Below are 17,415 nucleotides of genomic sequence, written 5' to 3' on the forward strand. Positions count from 1 at the left end.
AAGTTTCATCATCCTGGCATGTGTGGAAAGTGTTAAACCATGTGTGTTACAACTAACCCCGCGTTAGGTTGTGCATCCCTATCACAATACGGAAGATCTGTCGCTATACTTGTTTCATCACGTCTTTAAATTCATCAAAAAGATTGCTCACTGTTCAGCGCCCCTTTCTGCCAGAATAAATGGGCAAATACATTTATTTTTTGTGTTATGAATGAACAATGCACTGAATCATTCACTCAACCTATTTATTTAAAACAATGTAATAATAAGTTAATAAAACAAGTTTTATTGTTTCTAAAAGAAAAAGAACAACAAAAACAGAGGCAATCTATGTATCAATAGCAGAATAACAATCAACATTTAATTTAAATTCAATTTATTTAAATTCTGCTCCGCCTCTTTAAAATGCACTGCTGATGTGCTAAATTATATCCATGTCTCCCTGGCGTCAACTCAGCAGGGATTATCTAAATCTAAATTAGGGATCCGAATAAAGATTGCAGTCTGGGCCGGTTAGTATCACTCACTGATGGGATTGAATATGGATTTTATTATATAGCCTAGCCTGGCTTCCTGCTGAGCTCTTAAATTGAGCTCGTAAAGCGAAACGGGAATATCATTTCCTTTTATTAATGTTTATTAAATGTTAGCACAGCAACTCTAATATAGATACCTTACATTCTAACATCTCCGTTTTGTTTCGTTTCTTGACCCTTCGCACAATGGCGCGCACGCACGAGCTCGGGCGTGAACGCGCCCACAGTCTGGACTGCCGTCTGGTCAGACAGTCTGCAACTCGGGAAGCGAAAAGGAGGGGCGAGTATTGGGGATGCCACAGGAATGATCCATTAACCCCGCATAAGCCCACATCCGCATTTATGGATTAGTTTCTCTTGAAGTGTAGACCGTCATATTTATTGCTTCTGTCCTCATTGAAGTTACTTAAATATCCCTGACTGCTCTTCTCTATTCACTTTGCACGCGGAGCACATGACGGTGAGTTGAAACATTGTTACAATGCACTACTGTTTGCGTGGAGTGTTTTATGTTATACTGCGTTTTCTCCTGGATGAATGGTGCATTGTTGCGCTGTTTGTAAATAACAAAAGTGCCATGATCACCATAAGGTACATTGAGTACCCAGTGCGTCAATCCCGCCATGAATAACTTATAGCAATGGATGGAATATATAACCAATAGAAATTGATGCGCTGAAACACGGTCAGTTGAGTTGTTTGATTCGTTTCGAGTTTTAACAGTGATATTTTTGTTAGCCCATGATGGGAAGTGATGCCCTTCCTCTCAAATAGCCTTCTCGGGTTTACCCAGACGTCGTCGTTTTACCATCCCTTTTACCTGTCTGCACTTTAGAAAGGGAAATGGACTCCTCCCGCTCCTGTTATACATCGTGGCTCGTGTCCTGGCACGTTCAGTGAACAAAGGGAAACTGACATGATGCTTCAGGGAAAGTGGAACATAAAGCAAAGTCACATATTTAGGTCGAGGCTGTTGAGATGCGTGTGTATTTTTTAAGAGCTCATAAAAAAAGCTCTTAGGGCCGCGTGAACAAATGATGACAGCCTGATGCAAGACAAGTCTTTTGTTGTAGTAGCCTATTTTCTTTCAATTTTGCGAAGCTTCCCAAATGTTCCAGTAGGGGGCGAGGGCTGGATTCTGTTGCTGAGGAACACATGGAGAAAGAATAACGTAAACAACGATCCTTACTTTTACAAAAGCCGAATTGACATTTGAGAATCATCGGTAAAATTATAGTTAAAAGAGGATGTTTTTACTGTTTCTGTCTTTTATTAACGACCTTATAATCACTGTTTACCAAATGCTTGCATCATGGAGTTGTGAAATTTAAAGGGCCAGTTCACCGAAAATGTAACATTATTTAATTATTTACTTACCCTCATCTCGTTTCAATCTTTATTACTTTATTTCTTTTGTAAAACAAACAAAAAAATTAAACGTTTTGAAGACTGTTGGTTGCTGTTTTCTTTGCAATCACAATGAACGGAGAACGGCGGTTCAAAATTTGAGAACCGGATCAGTCTGATTCTAGAACAAGTTCAGATGTATCACGATTCATTAAAACTATTCGATTCAAAATAAAGATAAGTTAAAGAGATAGTTGACCCAAAAATGAAAATGATCCCATGATTAACTCACCCTCAAGCCATCCTAGGTGTATGACATTCTTCTTTCTGACGAGTACAATTGGAGTTATATTAAAAAATATTATTGCTCTTCCAAGCTTTATAATGGCAGTGTATTGGGGTCCTGATTTTGAAGTCGAAAAAAGTGCATCCATCCATCATAAATGTAACCCATACTAGCCTACTCTAGGTGGTTAATAAATTATTGGTTTTTGTAAGAAAAATACCCATATTTAAAACTAAAATAACTGCAGCAGAAGGCCTACGCAAGTCGACTTACTCCTCAAGAGTAACCCTTGACATGATGTAGAATGTAGGAGTAGCGTAAGCTTTGACGCCTTTCGCAATTAAAAAAAATAATTTGACTTATTTTTCTGGCCAACAAACATATCTGGGCAACAAACTCAAGCTCCTCTTCTCTTATATATCGAAATCCTCTGACATTTCTCTTTAAAAATTTGTGTTTTAGACTTATAATTTGTGACCGGTGTTTTGTTCGGCTCTATCCTTCTGTTCTTCTCTGTTCGTCAATATGTCAGGTCATGGGTTTCTCTGTAAATCGATGCATACGGCAGTCTGTTGGAAGCTAGTTATTTTAGTTTAAAAATGTTTAATTATGGATATTTTCCTTGCACAAACTTATCGCTTCACGCCTACAGAAGGCCTTTACTATCCCCCCAGAGCCATGTGGATTGGAGTACTTTTATGATGGATGGATGGATGGATGGATGTACTTTTTTTGGCTTCAAAATCTTGTCCCCCATTTACTGCCATTATAAAGCTTGGAAAAGACAGGGCATTTATTATAACTTTAAATTTAGTCGTCTAAAAGAAGAAAGTCATATATACCTAGGATGGCTTGAGGGTGAGTCATGGGGTAATTATAATTTTTGGTTGAAATAGCTTTAATGAATCAGGCATGGCTAGTTCTCATAAACATTAAATAGTGATGCCCTCTATTGAACTAACAATTTTTATTTGATTTTTTTATGAATCAGAATGATCCGATTCTCTAGTTTGACTCAAGTTGTCAGTTGTTAGCAGCTCACTGAATGGAAAGAATGTCGGTTTACACAAAGCTATTGTAATTAAGAATATAGCTCACATTTACAATTCATAATTTTTTTGCATTCTTTTGAAAGTTCTTGGAAAAGGACGATGAGTGCAAAATAGAAATGATTATTATTATAATTCAAATTATTTGGTGTTCTGCAGAAGAAAATCATACAGGTTTGGATGGAACAACATGAGGTAGAGTAAATGATAAAAGTATTAAGCATTTGGGTGAATTAATCCTTTAAAAATCTAAGTAGTAGCAAACGCCAAACGCTCATCTTTTTTCCATCCTATTGTGCTATCAGAAGGACCAGAGATGTTCTGAATGAAAGGAGGATCTGGCAGCCTTTCGATAACAATGCTGGAGAACTTGAACAGAGCCCACATTGATCGACCCGCCCCTAGATCATCCACGTTCAGCTTCTCTGCCCTGTTTGCTCTGCCACACCATCTTCACATGGATGGGAGCAGTCATCCTTTCAGGAGGTACAACTGATGTTGTGAACGGAACTTTTAACTCACTCACATCCTGCTATACATACTCATATCCTGTTATTTGTTTATGATGTCCTGTTTTCCCTTGTAACTTATACTGAAAATGAGCCATATTCAAAAAAATTCTCACAATGTGTGACATTCCTCAATTTACTACCAGCTGAGGGACCCATATTGTGTACATTTATTTAGCATCATTATGATGCCTCAGGAGACATGACAACATAGATTTCTCAGTTCCAGGAATCAGACCGATATTAATGTAAATTCAATGAGTGCAGTCAGGACCAGTGGAAAATGGATCCAATTTGTCCAGGCTAAATTCAACAGAGTACAGTCACCACCACAGCATAGAGATGCTATGAAAAGTAATAGTTGTTTTTATTTTAAATATATGTATCTTAATCGTTTTTTACAAAAATGTAACCTGATGATCTTCAGAAGTTGAAGAACAAAGAGTTCTCGAATAACATGCAGATTATTCTGACATAGAGTACACCAAACTGAAGGCTGTATCTCTGTGACGCTTTAGCTTATTAATACCAAGCTTGATGTCTGTAATCACAAGCAAGACTTGAGTGTGCATGCAGTGTTTCGCCACTGTGCCACCTATTGGTCTGGAGATATGAAAAATTTATATTTTTGCTTGTAACATCTAACCAGTTTAAACAAAAATAAAATGGTCTCTTTCAATTTGGGGGCGTCATTTCGAGTTGGACGATATCCAATTTCCCCAGGTTGGCCATTTTTGGGCGTAAGCCATTTTGAATTTTGAAAACCGTTACAAAACTTGGTATCTGTCTTTGGCACAATGCCCTTAGGGTACAAAAAAGTTTTGTGGCAGCAACCTTGAGGTCAATTATTATTAAAAAAACAACAACAAAAAAACAACAAAGAGCTTTTAATTAGGTTTGCTTATTTTTTTGAAACTGGTCATACCGAGACCAATTTTGCCATAGTCAGCTGTAATTCCTGTCCACCATTTTGACTATCTTAAAAAAGTTTACTAGACCGTTCACACCGATTTACATGAAAATTTAATTGGATCATCTTCAGAGCATGTAGAAAAATAATTAAGGATTTAGTGTCAGTAGACTAAACAATTTACGTGTACCTCATCAACAAAGTCGATGGCATGATACCAAAACGAATCTCTGTAGTGCTTTGGCATAATGACACACAACATGTGCCCTGTCCAAATACCCACACTTGCTGTCTGGGCCACTTGAGGGCGTGTGCACTCGGCAGGAAGTAAGTGCACAAGACTGTCCCATGTCTTAAAAATTCCAAAGTGCAGTTTAATGCACACTAAACCCACACTATCTCGAATACTGCTTTGGAGTGTTGCACATTTTATTGGTGCAAAGATAAGTAGGCAATATGTATTTTGTACATTTGCAACTGTTTTTTATCACTTAATTATAAGTCTTCTGTTAGTTACATAGCATCTACTGAACAACTTTATTTTAAAATGCAAAGTATTGAAAATAAAAAAGCTCTGTAAACACTATTTAAGTTCAATACACGCTTGCAGTCTTCAGAACACTTGGGGCAAATACAGGAAATACATGACCGCAAAGTTCAAAGACCGCAAGTGTGTGTATTTGGACAGTATGTCATTATGACCTTACTCTGACCACAGCACATCAATTTCGTAACAGCACCACCAGCTTATACCATTAAATCATTTTACTAGTGATTGTATTTATGATTTTTCAGTCATTTTGCCTAAAATATGTCTTGAATTGCTCATTGTTGCAGTTAGTCTGATGCTCCCAGCCAAGTTGCCATTACTTTTTGTGCTTAGGCCCATAATTGCTTCTTGCAGCTATATTTTTTATTTATTCTTATACTATTTATTCTTAGATAGGAATAATATGAAAATATTAAAATCAAGTACTAATAAAAAATATTATCTATAAGATATATTATTTACAAAATATAGTCTATTTTTGATTATCCTCTTGGCACAAAAAGTTTCAGTATTTAGAAAAGTAATTTTAGGCACCTCTGTTCCGCAAACCTCATGATTTGAGGTATTTTAAAACCTCACGCTGCACAGGAGCAGGCTGTCACTCCCTTGTACTGGGAGTTTTTGTGTTGCATAACTATTAAACAAGATCGGTTTATCCTTTTTTGTCTGCGTGTGCGTTAGAGAGAGAGAGAGAGAGAGAGAGAGAGAGAGAGAGAGAGAGAGAGAGAGAGAGAGAGAGAGAGAGAGAATAAGGAAAGGATAGGAATATAATGTAAGAAGGAAGGAAATTGATTTCTCAACAGTAAAACAGTAGTTTCTCCCCTCCCATTTCTCATGCTGCATCTTTCTAGCTCCTCCCCCTCTCTCACTTGTTGTTGTTGTTCTGGACTAACTGTACTGTTTTTATTCCTCCGTTTGAACCATGAGGACTCTGTACCGGTTGAAGTTGGTGAGTTCTCCAAATCTAAGTCAGCTAGGAAAAAATGAAAAGGCTTCATTGGAGGAGAGAGGATCGGGCCCTAATGCCACATGGAACAGGTTAGTACGTATTTTGTGCCCAGTGTATGTCCATAAGTGTCTTGAACTGAGATGTAATTTCACATCTGTGCGATTTATTGCAGCATTCACAACGCAGTTATTGCTGTATTCCAAAAGAAAGGACTGGCAGACAATGAACTCTATACACTCAATGAAGGCGTGAGGTAAGGCAAAACAACAAAGTGTGTTTTTGTAACAGCAGGCCAATCTTTTGTTCATTTTTAACATTTTTGTGAATTATTTATTTCGTTACAATGGTAACTGTTAGTAGGGTGTAAATTGTACACTTGGCAGCTGGGATCTGAGGCTTCACATTATCAGCACAGAACAGTTGTAAGAGGCCTCAGTCCGCTATTATGTAACTATTACAAGAAAAACTGTGAAGCAATAAAATCCTAACTAAGGAAACCATACCCATGTCATATTTTAATATCCCAAAATCCCAAAAAAGTAAAAAATAAGAAATTAGATTTTACAAACACTACAATACTTACAATACTACCTTTATGTATAAATAATTGTATAAATAAGTGGAATTTTTGCATTTATTTAATACGTATTTGGGGGAATTGTGCTTAATTGTCATTAAACTAATGCCTATAACAATGCAAAAATGTACAAAACCAGGCACTTTCATGCTAAATATATTATACATTTACAGTATAATTAAAACGTTTGGGGTCAGTCAGATTTTTAAATAAATAAATTATTACTTTTATTCAGCAAGAAAACATTACTGATCAAAAGTGAGAGTAAAGACATTTATAATGTTACAAAAGATTTCTATATCAAATAAATGATGTTCTCTTTATATTCATCAAAGAATCCTTAAAAAAATAAGCTTTTGTTTTCCACATAATTATGAGCATAAAATCATCATATTAGAATGATTTCTGAAGGATCATGTGACACTAACTGGAGTAGCAATGCTGAAAATTCTGCTTTACCATCACAAGAATAAAGAAATATTTTGAATATTTTAATATATTTTTAAATCTAATTTTAAATTTTAATAATAGTTCACAATATTACTATATCAAATAAAAGCAGCCTTGGTGAGCAGAAAAGGCTTCTTTATTAAAAGCTATACAAAATCCCCTAGTCTTTTGAACAGTAGTATGTACTGTATTTCAAATTTGCTGCTAAAATTTGTATATTATAAATACATATAATTGCTTTTTCATTACATTTTGGGGTGAAATATTTGAACATATTCCTGACAAGATGCATATATCTTTTTTGTTTTTTTTTTAATCAGGCAGCTATTGAAAACTGAGCTGGGCTCATTCTTTACTGAATACCTCCAGGTGAGAAAGTCTTAAAAAATTCTGTTTTACCAAAGATGTGTTCCATATATACATAAAAATTAAAAAAAATACTAATTTATTCCTTTTTTCCTCATTATCAGAATCAACTTTTAACTAAAGGCATGGTCATTTTACGGGACAAAATACGATTTTATGAAGGTATACCATCCCATTTAAACAAAAAAAAAAACATTTCATTTACAGAATTGCCACATTACACGGCTTTTCACTTGGTACACAAACAATACAAACTATTTCTCGTCTGGCTGAAAATAGGTCAGAAGTTATTGGACTCTTTGGCTGAGACATGGGACTTTTTCTTTTGTGATGTCCTCACTATGCTTCAAGCCATCTTCCACCCCGTCCAGGTACAGTCCAGTCACACTCAAAATAACTTCAAGAAATCAGATACAGTGGTGGTGTGTGAATCTGTATGCATGTTAATGTTTAGGGGAAGGAGCCATCGGTGCGTCAGCTGGCCCTGCTGCACTTTCGAAACACCATCACCCTTAACGTGAAGCTGGAGGAGGCTCTGTCCAGACCACGAGCCCGTGTCCCTCCCTCCATCGTCCAGATGCTTTTGGTGTTGCAGGTATGCATGGACTGCAAGCATTCCCTTTTTAAAATCCTCTTAGATAATGTGAAACCAGCCATACCGTCATGAGCTGCACCCAGAAATGATAACATGTTGACTTCAGGACAGGTCATTTACAATGGCGTAAGCGATTGTGTCATACAGAGTGAGACATTAATCTTAAGTCTTGTGCGTCTCAACTAGAAAGACTAATTGATATTTCGATAGGGAAAGAGTTGAAACTCGTTAATATGTCATCTTCACATCTTACAGGGGGTTCATGAATCCAAAGGTGTGAGTGAAGAATACCTGAAGCTGGAGTCGCTCATTCAGAAGGTGGTGTCGCCGTACCTGGGCACGCAGGGACTGTGTTCACACGAGTGTGGCGCCTCTCACTGCTCCTGTGTGATTGGTGAGAGAGAGGACAGAAAACAGCATTTCAGACACAACATTTAGTCTGTAAAGTACTTAATAGGATAGTTCATACAATATAAAAAGGACCTTTGCTTTTATTGTTTTAAGAACAGAAGAAAAAATACAACACTGTTCAAAAGTTTGGGTTTAGGAAGAATTTTTTGTTTTTGAAAGTATCAAATGTTCACCAAGTCTGCATTTACAGTAATATTGTGAAATGTTATTGCAATTTTTTAACATGTTTATTCAGTTAACATGATCCGTGTACAATGTTTCGTTCTGAGAGAAATAGAAATACAGTAATTTAAAAGAAAATCTTCAAGATATTGTGTGACTCATGTGTCACAATATTTAAATAAATAGTTACTGCATTAATTGAATTAACTTTTTTTATTTGAATATATTTTCAAATGTGATTTATTCCTGTGATGAAATGCTAAATTTTCAGCTTCATTACTCCATTTTTCAGTCACATAAATGATTCAGAAATTATTTTAATATAATGATTTGCTGCTCAAAAAACATTTATCATTATTATCAATGTTAAAAAGCAATATTTTTTTTGTATTTCACCATAAATACAGAAAATTATGATAAAGCTTTATATTTAAAGATAAAAAATAAGTTAGGTTAAAAAAAAAGTACATTTATTACGACTATGAAATATTAAGCTTGATATCATAAAGAGATAATTTGCTAAATTTAAAATATAATATCTGGAAAATATTTACTGTATTTGTATCTTCTTTCTACACACTGGTAGAATAATGCTTGTTGTATAAACCTAAGAGGAATAATTTTAATTCAATTATTTATAAAAAGCTTTTCACAATAAATATGGGTAACAGTGGCGAGGAGAAACTATATAAAAGATGTCTCAATAAATAACGTATGTTATAAAGGAGAGATAAACACAAAATTGTATTCAATTTAGTTTTCTATATTTATTAGTATTAAAAATTAGGGCTGTCAGTAAAATGATTGGGATTTTTCTCAGCAAAAGCAAAATAAAACAGTAATATCAAATTTGATAAATGTAATAAAAAAAACTTTACACATGGATTTAAATAAATAGATGAACTGTCCCTTTAAAGATCTCGCAATTATGTTCTCCACCCATGATCATATGTGATTCAGCCACTGATACATTTTAAGTATCCCAGAACTGTAGCCTACTACTCCAGTAAAAAAGCTGACTATCAATACTAATTCCTTAAAAAATCTTTCCAGAGAGGCGTTTGCAGTATTGCTGGTCCAAGTCTGCAGACCTGCCCTCCAGTAACCCGGTAGTGCGCTCCAAGAGTTACAACATCCCCATGCTGACCCCCGTGGCTGAGTACGACTCCGAAGTGAGCTCTGTGGGCAGCGTGGGCATCCGGCGACACTCCGCATGCGATGTCACTACCTGCATAGAGCCCCAGGGCTATTCGGCCCTGTCTGTGGGAATAGAGACGAGCTCGACCCCCAGGCTCTCACTGGATCACGACCTCACCCTGCCCGGTGTGGTGCGAGGGGCCACGGGACAGCCCGCTCTAATTTCACCACCTGTGTTCATCCACACCTCCGCGGGGTGTCTGCACGCACCGGAAGCCCAGGTGGCTTCATCCGAGGTGGACAAAGGCCTTTCGTCACCCCCGAGCTGCTCCTCCAGTCCGGAGACGATTGTAATGCAGGGGCTGGACTCACTGGAATCGGATCCAGACGGAATCTTCATTGACTTTTCCCACTGCCGCTCCGATTCTTTTGGAACAAGCAGAAAAACTAGCTGATGGAATGAATTTCTGTGAAGAATCCATTTCAAATGATCGATTATAAACTATTACTATTTTCTGTGAACTTGTGAAGTCGCTACATGTTATGTATTTTTAAAACTGGAATTTCATTCCAGCTTTGTGCAAAAGCCAAGGCTGCTTTGTGGAAAAATGGGAGAGGACTCAATTTAAAGCAATTGTTTTCATAATGTTCTAAACCTGTGGATGATTTTTTGAATTTTTTCTACATAGTTTTTCATTGACAATAGACGTGGAATGTGTCTATTTTAATTAATACGCATTTTATGTTTAAAGGTGCAGTCCCATTTTCTATTGTTCGACGAGTTTTCGCGAGAGAAATCCAGCCGTTTCAATAGGAATCCACATGAATTTCAAGGGAATTTCACCTATTTGCTGCATTGACCAACAGAAAGCTGCTTGGTTTGAAAGTGACTTTTGATTGAGCTGTGCGTCATACAATAGACAATTCACCTTTTTAGCTTGCGAAATGTGACTGCACCTTAAGTGAGCTTAACGTATTGTGTTAATGAGGCAACAGTATCACTAAATGTAGAAATCTCTTCCATTATTGTCACTTGATCTCATGCACTATTTATTGTCATAGGGCTTTAAAAAACTACATTTAGTGCTTATACATCATTGCCAATCTAACCTGCACTCCTAATGGTATAACATTAAATTTGTCTCTTAATTTGTGAGAATAACTGTTGCTAAAGACAATACAGTGCAGAACATTGTACGTTTTCAAGCTTGTTGCTTTTTTATGTGATGATAATGAGCTGCCAGAGAGCAAGCAGTGTTTGCTATTTGAATGTGTTAACAAAAACTCCCTTTTACCTAGTTGATAAAATGTTAGATTAAACTAAAATAGAACATTTCTATTGGCTACAATATGCTATTTTATTAGGTAATTTTATTAAGCATTTTCTTAATTTAAAAAGACTATTGTCTGATTTCTTTAGAATTTAAAAGTTAGGCTAATTGAATGGGTTAAATAAGCATAATTGGATAAATGTATATTCCAGAATATAAAACAGAAATGATGCATAACACACATGGTGTGATGATAAGGTAAAGAGTTTTTTGTTGTGATTTTTGTTTCTCTTATTTTTATGTATGGGAGCTTTTTGACCTCTGTTGTAAATTGATCAATTTCTCTGTAGTTTTATAGAAGGAAATTGAGCATATCTTGCATAGATTTTTACACAAGGAACGTTTTTAGAAATTTAAAAGGTTTACAGTGGTACTTTAATACCTTGCACTGTCATTTCTGAAGTCTGTGCTTTGTTTCATACTGAATTTGTTACCAGCTTTCATGTGTGCTGCTGTGTACCACCTCAACATGACTGAATTTGTAATAAAATACTTTTATGCTTCATGTTTATTATGACTTGTTTCAAAGTACTATAGCTGGGTTTTAAACTGGTCAGGCTCATGTTGATGCAGGTTTGCATTTGGAAATAAGCATGAAAACTAGATAACTGGAGCTTATATTTGTTTACATCCGCTGACGTTGAGCCGGAAGCACGTTTTGATTCACGAGTGAATCATTCGTTTGAACCGAATCTTTTCAATCTTAATAAAACCGATCTGGACGATTAAGATCACGAATTCGATCTGGTTCTTGAACCAACAACTCGACAATTCACTGAACCGAGACGCGTTAAAATCACAATAAGCAGAAAACCAGTAAGTGAGCTATAAGCATTTACTTTAGTTACTTTAGTAACCTATAATATCAGATATATGAGGACCTAATTTTGAGTTCTATCAACACAAAACAGATTTGGTCTGTGCATTTTAATGATTTAAGCATATAGCTGCCACAACCTTTTATTTTATCAGACGTAAATTATTTTTGTATTGTTTTTATTAGCTGAATGTCTGCTTTTATGTGGGGTGGGGGGGGGTTAAATGTATTTATTATGTTTAATGAATGTACAATGTCGACAAAAATGTGTGCATTTTGGTACTTGCGGCTTGACGTAAAGCTTCTATCATATTTGCGAACCGACTCTTGGAATCTGATCAAAAGAACCGATTCCCGGTAATGAGTCGGACATACCATCACGATTATGGGGTTGTTGATGTTTTGAATAAACGCAATTTGAATTTATTTGAGCAAATGCAGTGCTTCATATGGTTTTAAAGAAAAATAACTATGTGTGATATAAATTTCAGACATTTTGAACATAAACATATGGCGTTTCTCATACAATAAAAACAGCCCGGTGAAAAGTTGCCCTCCCCGTTTTGAAAGGATGAAGACAAAGGCTACCGGAAACCGGACTCCATAGTTTTCGTCAAATGGCTGATTTGTATTCACGCGAAATCGTTTGTTTTCTCCAACCATTAACGTTTCGTTTTCCAAAGTCTTCTCGGCGAGCTTTTTCATGGATTCACATTTATGTTTACTAAACATGCGTCGCGACCTGAAAACAGCCGTTACAAAGACCTGGCGGTGCAAATACAGCGTCTACTCCGACGTAAGCTGGTTATTCCAAGCGAATGAATCTCACTCCAAGTTTTAAATGCAACAAAGCGCGTTCGTGTTTTATTTTTGTTGTACGTTTACTTCGTTCGGACATTTCTCCCGGCGTTTGTTTCTTTACATGCGGTCCTCTCCGGCAGAATCTAAGACTACTAACTTCGCTAAGCTAACGAGCTGCTCTTAGAAATGGAGATCCACGTCTCGAGCCTTTTTCCGGAGATCCTAGCGATGATTTTCAACTACCTGGACGTTAAAGGCAAAGGCAGAGTCGCGCAAGTGTGCACGGCGTGGAGAGACGCCTCGTACCACAAATCCGTCTGGAGGGGAGTGGAAGCCAAACTCCATCTGAGAAGAGCAAACCCATCGCTCTTCCCCAGCCTCCAAACCAGAGGGATCAAGAAAGTCCAGATCCTCAGCCTGAGGCGCAGTCTTAGCTATGTTATTCAGGGCATGCCCAACATCGAGAGCCTTAACTTGAGTGGATGCTACAACCTTACGGATAACGGCCTCGGTCATGCGTTCGTGCAGGACATCCCCTCACTGAGGATCCTCAACCTCAGCCTTTGCAAACAGATCACCGATTCCAGTTTGGGCAGGATTGCGCAGTATCTGAAGAACCTAGAACTGCTGGATCTCGGTGGGTGTAGTAATATCACCAACACTGGGTTGTTGCTCATCGCATGGGGGCTTCATAACCTAAAAAGCCTGAACTTGAGAAGCTGCCGGCACGTCTCGGACGTGGGCATCGGGCACCTGGCCGGCATGACGCGCAGCGCCGCGGAGGGCTGCCTGAGTTTGGAGCACCTCACCTTGCAGGACTGTCAGAAACTCACCGATCTGTCGCTCAAGCACATCTCCAAGGGCCTTAACAAACTGAAAGTCCTGAACTTGAGCTTCTGCGGCGGGATTTCCGACGCCGGCATGATCCACCTCTCACACATGACCCAACTCTGGACGCTTAACCTGCGCTCGTGCGATAACATCAGCGACACGGGGATCATGCATCTTTCCATGGGCGCTTTGAGGCTGTACGGGCTGGACGTGTCGTTTTGCGACAAAGTGGGCGACCAGAGCCTGGCTTACATCGCCCAGGGCCTGTACCAGCTCAAATCTCTGTCGCTCTGCTCGTGCCACATCAGCGACGACGGGATCAACAGGATGGTCCGGCAGATGCACGAGCTGAAGACGCTGAACATCGGCCAGTGCGTCCGGATCACGGACAAGGGCCTCGAGCTCATCGCGGATCATCTGACGCAGCTGACCGGGATCGACCTGTACGGCTGCACCAAAATCACCAAAAGGGGACTCGAGAGAATCACGCAGCTGCCCTGCCTTAAGGTGCTGAACTTGGGACTTTGGCAAATGACCGAGGTCAAGGGTTTGGGAGACGCCTCCGAGATCCTGCCCTGCTACGCCTCGTAACGTTTACGCTACCTCAGTGTCGCCAGTGATGTCTTGTTTTTCTAGAGACGTGTATTATATTATTAAGAGACGCACAGTCGCACCATCATGTACTTTGTTACTTAGCCTGTTTGGAAAAGGGGCTTGATGTAGTTCAAATTGAATCAGCAATAAAACACTGAACAGCCTTCCTATTGGTATAGTCTGAATTATGATGGTTCCCTTGAATGCCTTTGTTTTTCTGTACTTTGTTTTAGAGCTTCATATTGAGGTAACATGTCTTTTATTCTCATTTCCACTGACAAACGCATTTTGTCACTGCCTTTAAGTATTTATCCTGAAATACCAGCATTATACTGTAAATTGGAGAGAGAAAAAACGTTTACCGTGTTTGGACAATGACGGAAATCTTGCTTGTTCGTTTTATGTGATCCCTCCCTGGTAAAATGGAACATATGCAATTTAAACTTTGTTTAAAAAAGAAAAAGGCCAGTTTGCTTGTAAAAGACCTACAAGATGTCTGTTTATTTTCCTATGATGAATGATTAAAGCTAAAATAGTTTTTAACTAAATTGTTTTCCTGGTATTTTTTATATATATATATATATATATATATATATATATATATATATATATATATATATATATATATATATACATACTAAGGTTCTGCAAATAAGTTCTTTCTTTTTGCATTCGATTTCTTTCCATAATGCCACTATTTTTTTTTTCCCCACCACATAGATTAATAAAGATCTTTAAAAAAACTAACGTGCATATTTATACACATAAAATAACAATTGACTGTTTATACATGTAATTGCATACACATAGGCTACATGCCAAGCACCCCTTTTTTTCACAATAAAAAAAAAAACCGGTTACACTTTATTTTAAGGTGATGTAATTACTCAGATAAGTACTGAGTAATATTAATACCTTTACTTACTGTAGGGTAACTTGTAATTATGCAGGATTTACTGTTATTACTAAGCATGTGTTGTAACGTGCAACTACGTCACCTTAAAATAAAGTACCAAAAAATGTATTCGTTTTTACAAATCGAGAAGTACATCAGTTATAAATTGCAGTTTATATGAAATGGTTTTTAAAAGCATTTTTAAATGTAATGACAAATAGCTGTAAAAGTCAGATTTATTAGTCAAACGATTTGTGACTCAAGTTACACTTTATACATAATGATGAAACACCATCGGTATAACTGCTAAATGAAAGGAAAATCGAAATATGTAGAGAATTACACAATTAAACAAATATATGCATTGCCATGGAGTTCTCTTTGGTTAAAGTTAAGTCTTTTAAAATATATATATAAAAATATATATATATATATATATATGAATGACTCCAGCATTCAGTTTTACATGATCCTTCAGAAATCATTCTAATATGCTGAATTGCTGTCAAAAATATTTCTTATTATCAATGTATATATATATATATATATATATATATATATATATATATATATATATATATATATATATATATATATATATATATATGCAGTTGCAAGAAAAAGTATGTGAACCCCTTGAAGAATCTGAAAATTTTAATAATTTTAACAATAGGCAAGAAATCATATAGTGCATGTTATTTTTTATTTAATACTGTCTCTAATAAGATATTTTACATAATATGTTTACACAATATGTTTATATAACACAAGAATAATAATTTAAAAAATTTAGCTCAATTTATTAAAATGACCCTGTTCAAAAGTTTATGAACCATTTATTCTCAGTACTGTGTGTTGTTCCCTGGATGATCTACAGCTGTTTTTGTGTTTTGTGATGGTTCTCTAGTCTCTTGTTTGTCCTGAGCAGTTGAACTGACAAATAATCTTCAGAAAAATCCTCCAGGTCCTGCAAAATCATCAGTTTTCCAGCATCTTTTGCATATTTAAACCCTTTCCCTATTATGAAGCTCATTAAATAGGCTATGTAAATATTCTCCAATCCTAGCCGTGGGTTTACTTCAAAGTCTCCAATGCGGCAACACTTACCAAAACCCAGCGAGAAAGCCTCAAAACCAGTGTAATATTACTTATTAGTTAGTTATGATGTTTTTGAATGTAAAAACCACACGAACGTCATTAGTTGACCTCAGACAACAGTATAAAAAAGTTAAAAAATAAAATAAAATAAAAAAGCTAGTTCATAACGCCTTTAATACATTTTTTCGTCTTTTGGATATGTAAAAATTTATGGAGCTAGAAATATGACAAAATGATCTGAATTTGAATTGAATAAATCTGAATTATTGACAAGTGTAATCTAACAAAATTGAATATTATGTTGCATTTTACATAGTTCTGAATTTGAATTTTTTAAAATGTTGAATATAGAACCTTTGAAATTAAACACATCTGAAATGTTTTTATGTCGAAATTGTTTAGACATGTATTTTCAAACAGCAGATATTTTGTTCTGAATTAATCGACTGGAAATATTCAGTTTTTGAAAATACAGATTCAAGATTTCAGATGAAGAAGAAATTCAGATCATCAAATTCAATATTCTAAAATACAGATCATCAAATTCAATATTCTAAAATACAGATCATCAAATTCAATATTCTAAAATACAGATCATCAAATTCAATATTCTAAAATACAGATCATCAAATTCAATATTCTAAAATACAGATCATCAAATTCAATATTCTAAAATTCAGATCATCAAATTCAATGTTCTAAAATACAGATCATCAAATTCAATATTCTAAAATACAGATCATCAAATTCAATATTCTAAAATACAGATCATCAAATTCAATATTCTAAAATACAGATCATCAAATTCAATATTCTAAAATACAGATCATCAAATTCAATATTCTAAAATACAGATCATCAAATTCAATATTCTAAAATTCAGATCATCAAATTCAATGTTCTAAAATACAGATCATCAAATTCAATATTCTAAAATACAGATCATCAAATTCAATATTCTAAAATACAGATCATCAAATTCAATATTCTAAAATACAGATCATCAAATTCAATATTCTAAAATTCAGATCATCAAATTCAATGTTCTAAAATTCAGATCGCAGAAATTCAGATCTTACAGAAAGTAGGCCAGAGGTCATCAGGGAAGAGTAAAGGATGTCAGAAAAATCCAATGGAGCACCATATCTGATCATTTCATTTCCTATTTGTAATGGAAGAAAGAGAAAAGATCAAACAACCCCTTTATACTTTTT

The 17,415-nt window shown here is 36.0% G+C and overlaps 2 protein-coding genes across 2 annotated transcripts; both read left to right on the forward strand.

Annotated features, from left to right (window-relative positions):
- The first annotated feature begins 456 nt into the window (after positions 1-456).
- prr5a (proline rich 5a (renal)) lies at positions 457-12,483 on the forward strand. Its single transcript, XM_067435918.1, has 10 exons — positions 457-996; positions 3,524-3,704; positions 6,115-6,225; positions 6,309-6,389; positions 7,484-7,532; positions 7,634-7,691; positions 7,809-7,900; positions 7,984-8,124; positions 8,380-8,518; positions 9,751-12,483. Exons 2-10 carry the CDS (start codon positions 3,544-3,546, stop codon positions 10,287-10,289), a joined length of 1,371 nt encoding a protein of 456 aa, XP_067292019.1. The 5' UTR covers positions 457-996; positions 3,524-3,543; the 3' UTR covers positions 10,290-12,483.
- Positions 12,484-12,587: 104 nt separating this feature from the next.
- Positions 12,588-14,749, forward strand: fbxl14a (F-box and leucine-rich repeat protein 14a). The gene has a single exon (XM_067435919.1). The coding sequence runs from the start codon at positions 12,970-12,972 to the stop codon at positions 14,203-14,205; it is 1,236 nt and encodes a 411-aa protein (XP_067292020.1). The 5' UTR covers positions 12,588-12,969; the 3' UTR covers positions 14,206-14,749.
- Positions 14,750-17,415: the final 2,666 nt, after the last annotated feature.

This window comes from Pseudorasbora parva, chromosome 25, assembly GCF_024679245.1.
Source record: "Pseudorasbora parva isolate DD20220531a chromosome 25, ASM2467924v1, whole genome shotgun sequence".
Classification (NCBI taxonomy): Eukaryota; Metazoa; Chordata; class Actinopteri; order Cypriniformes; family Gobionidae; genus Pseudorasbora; species Pseudorasbora parva.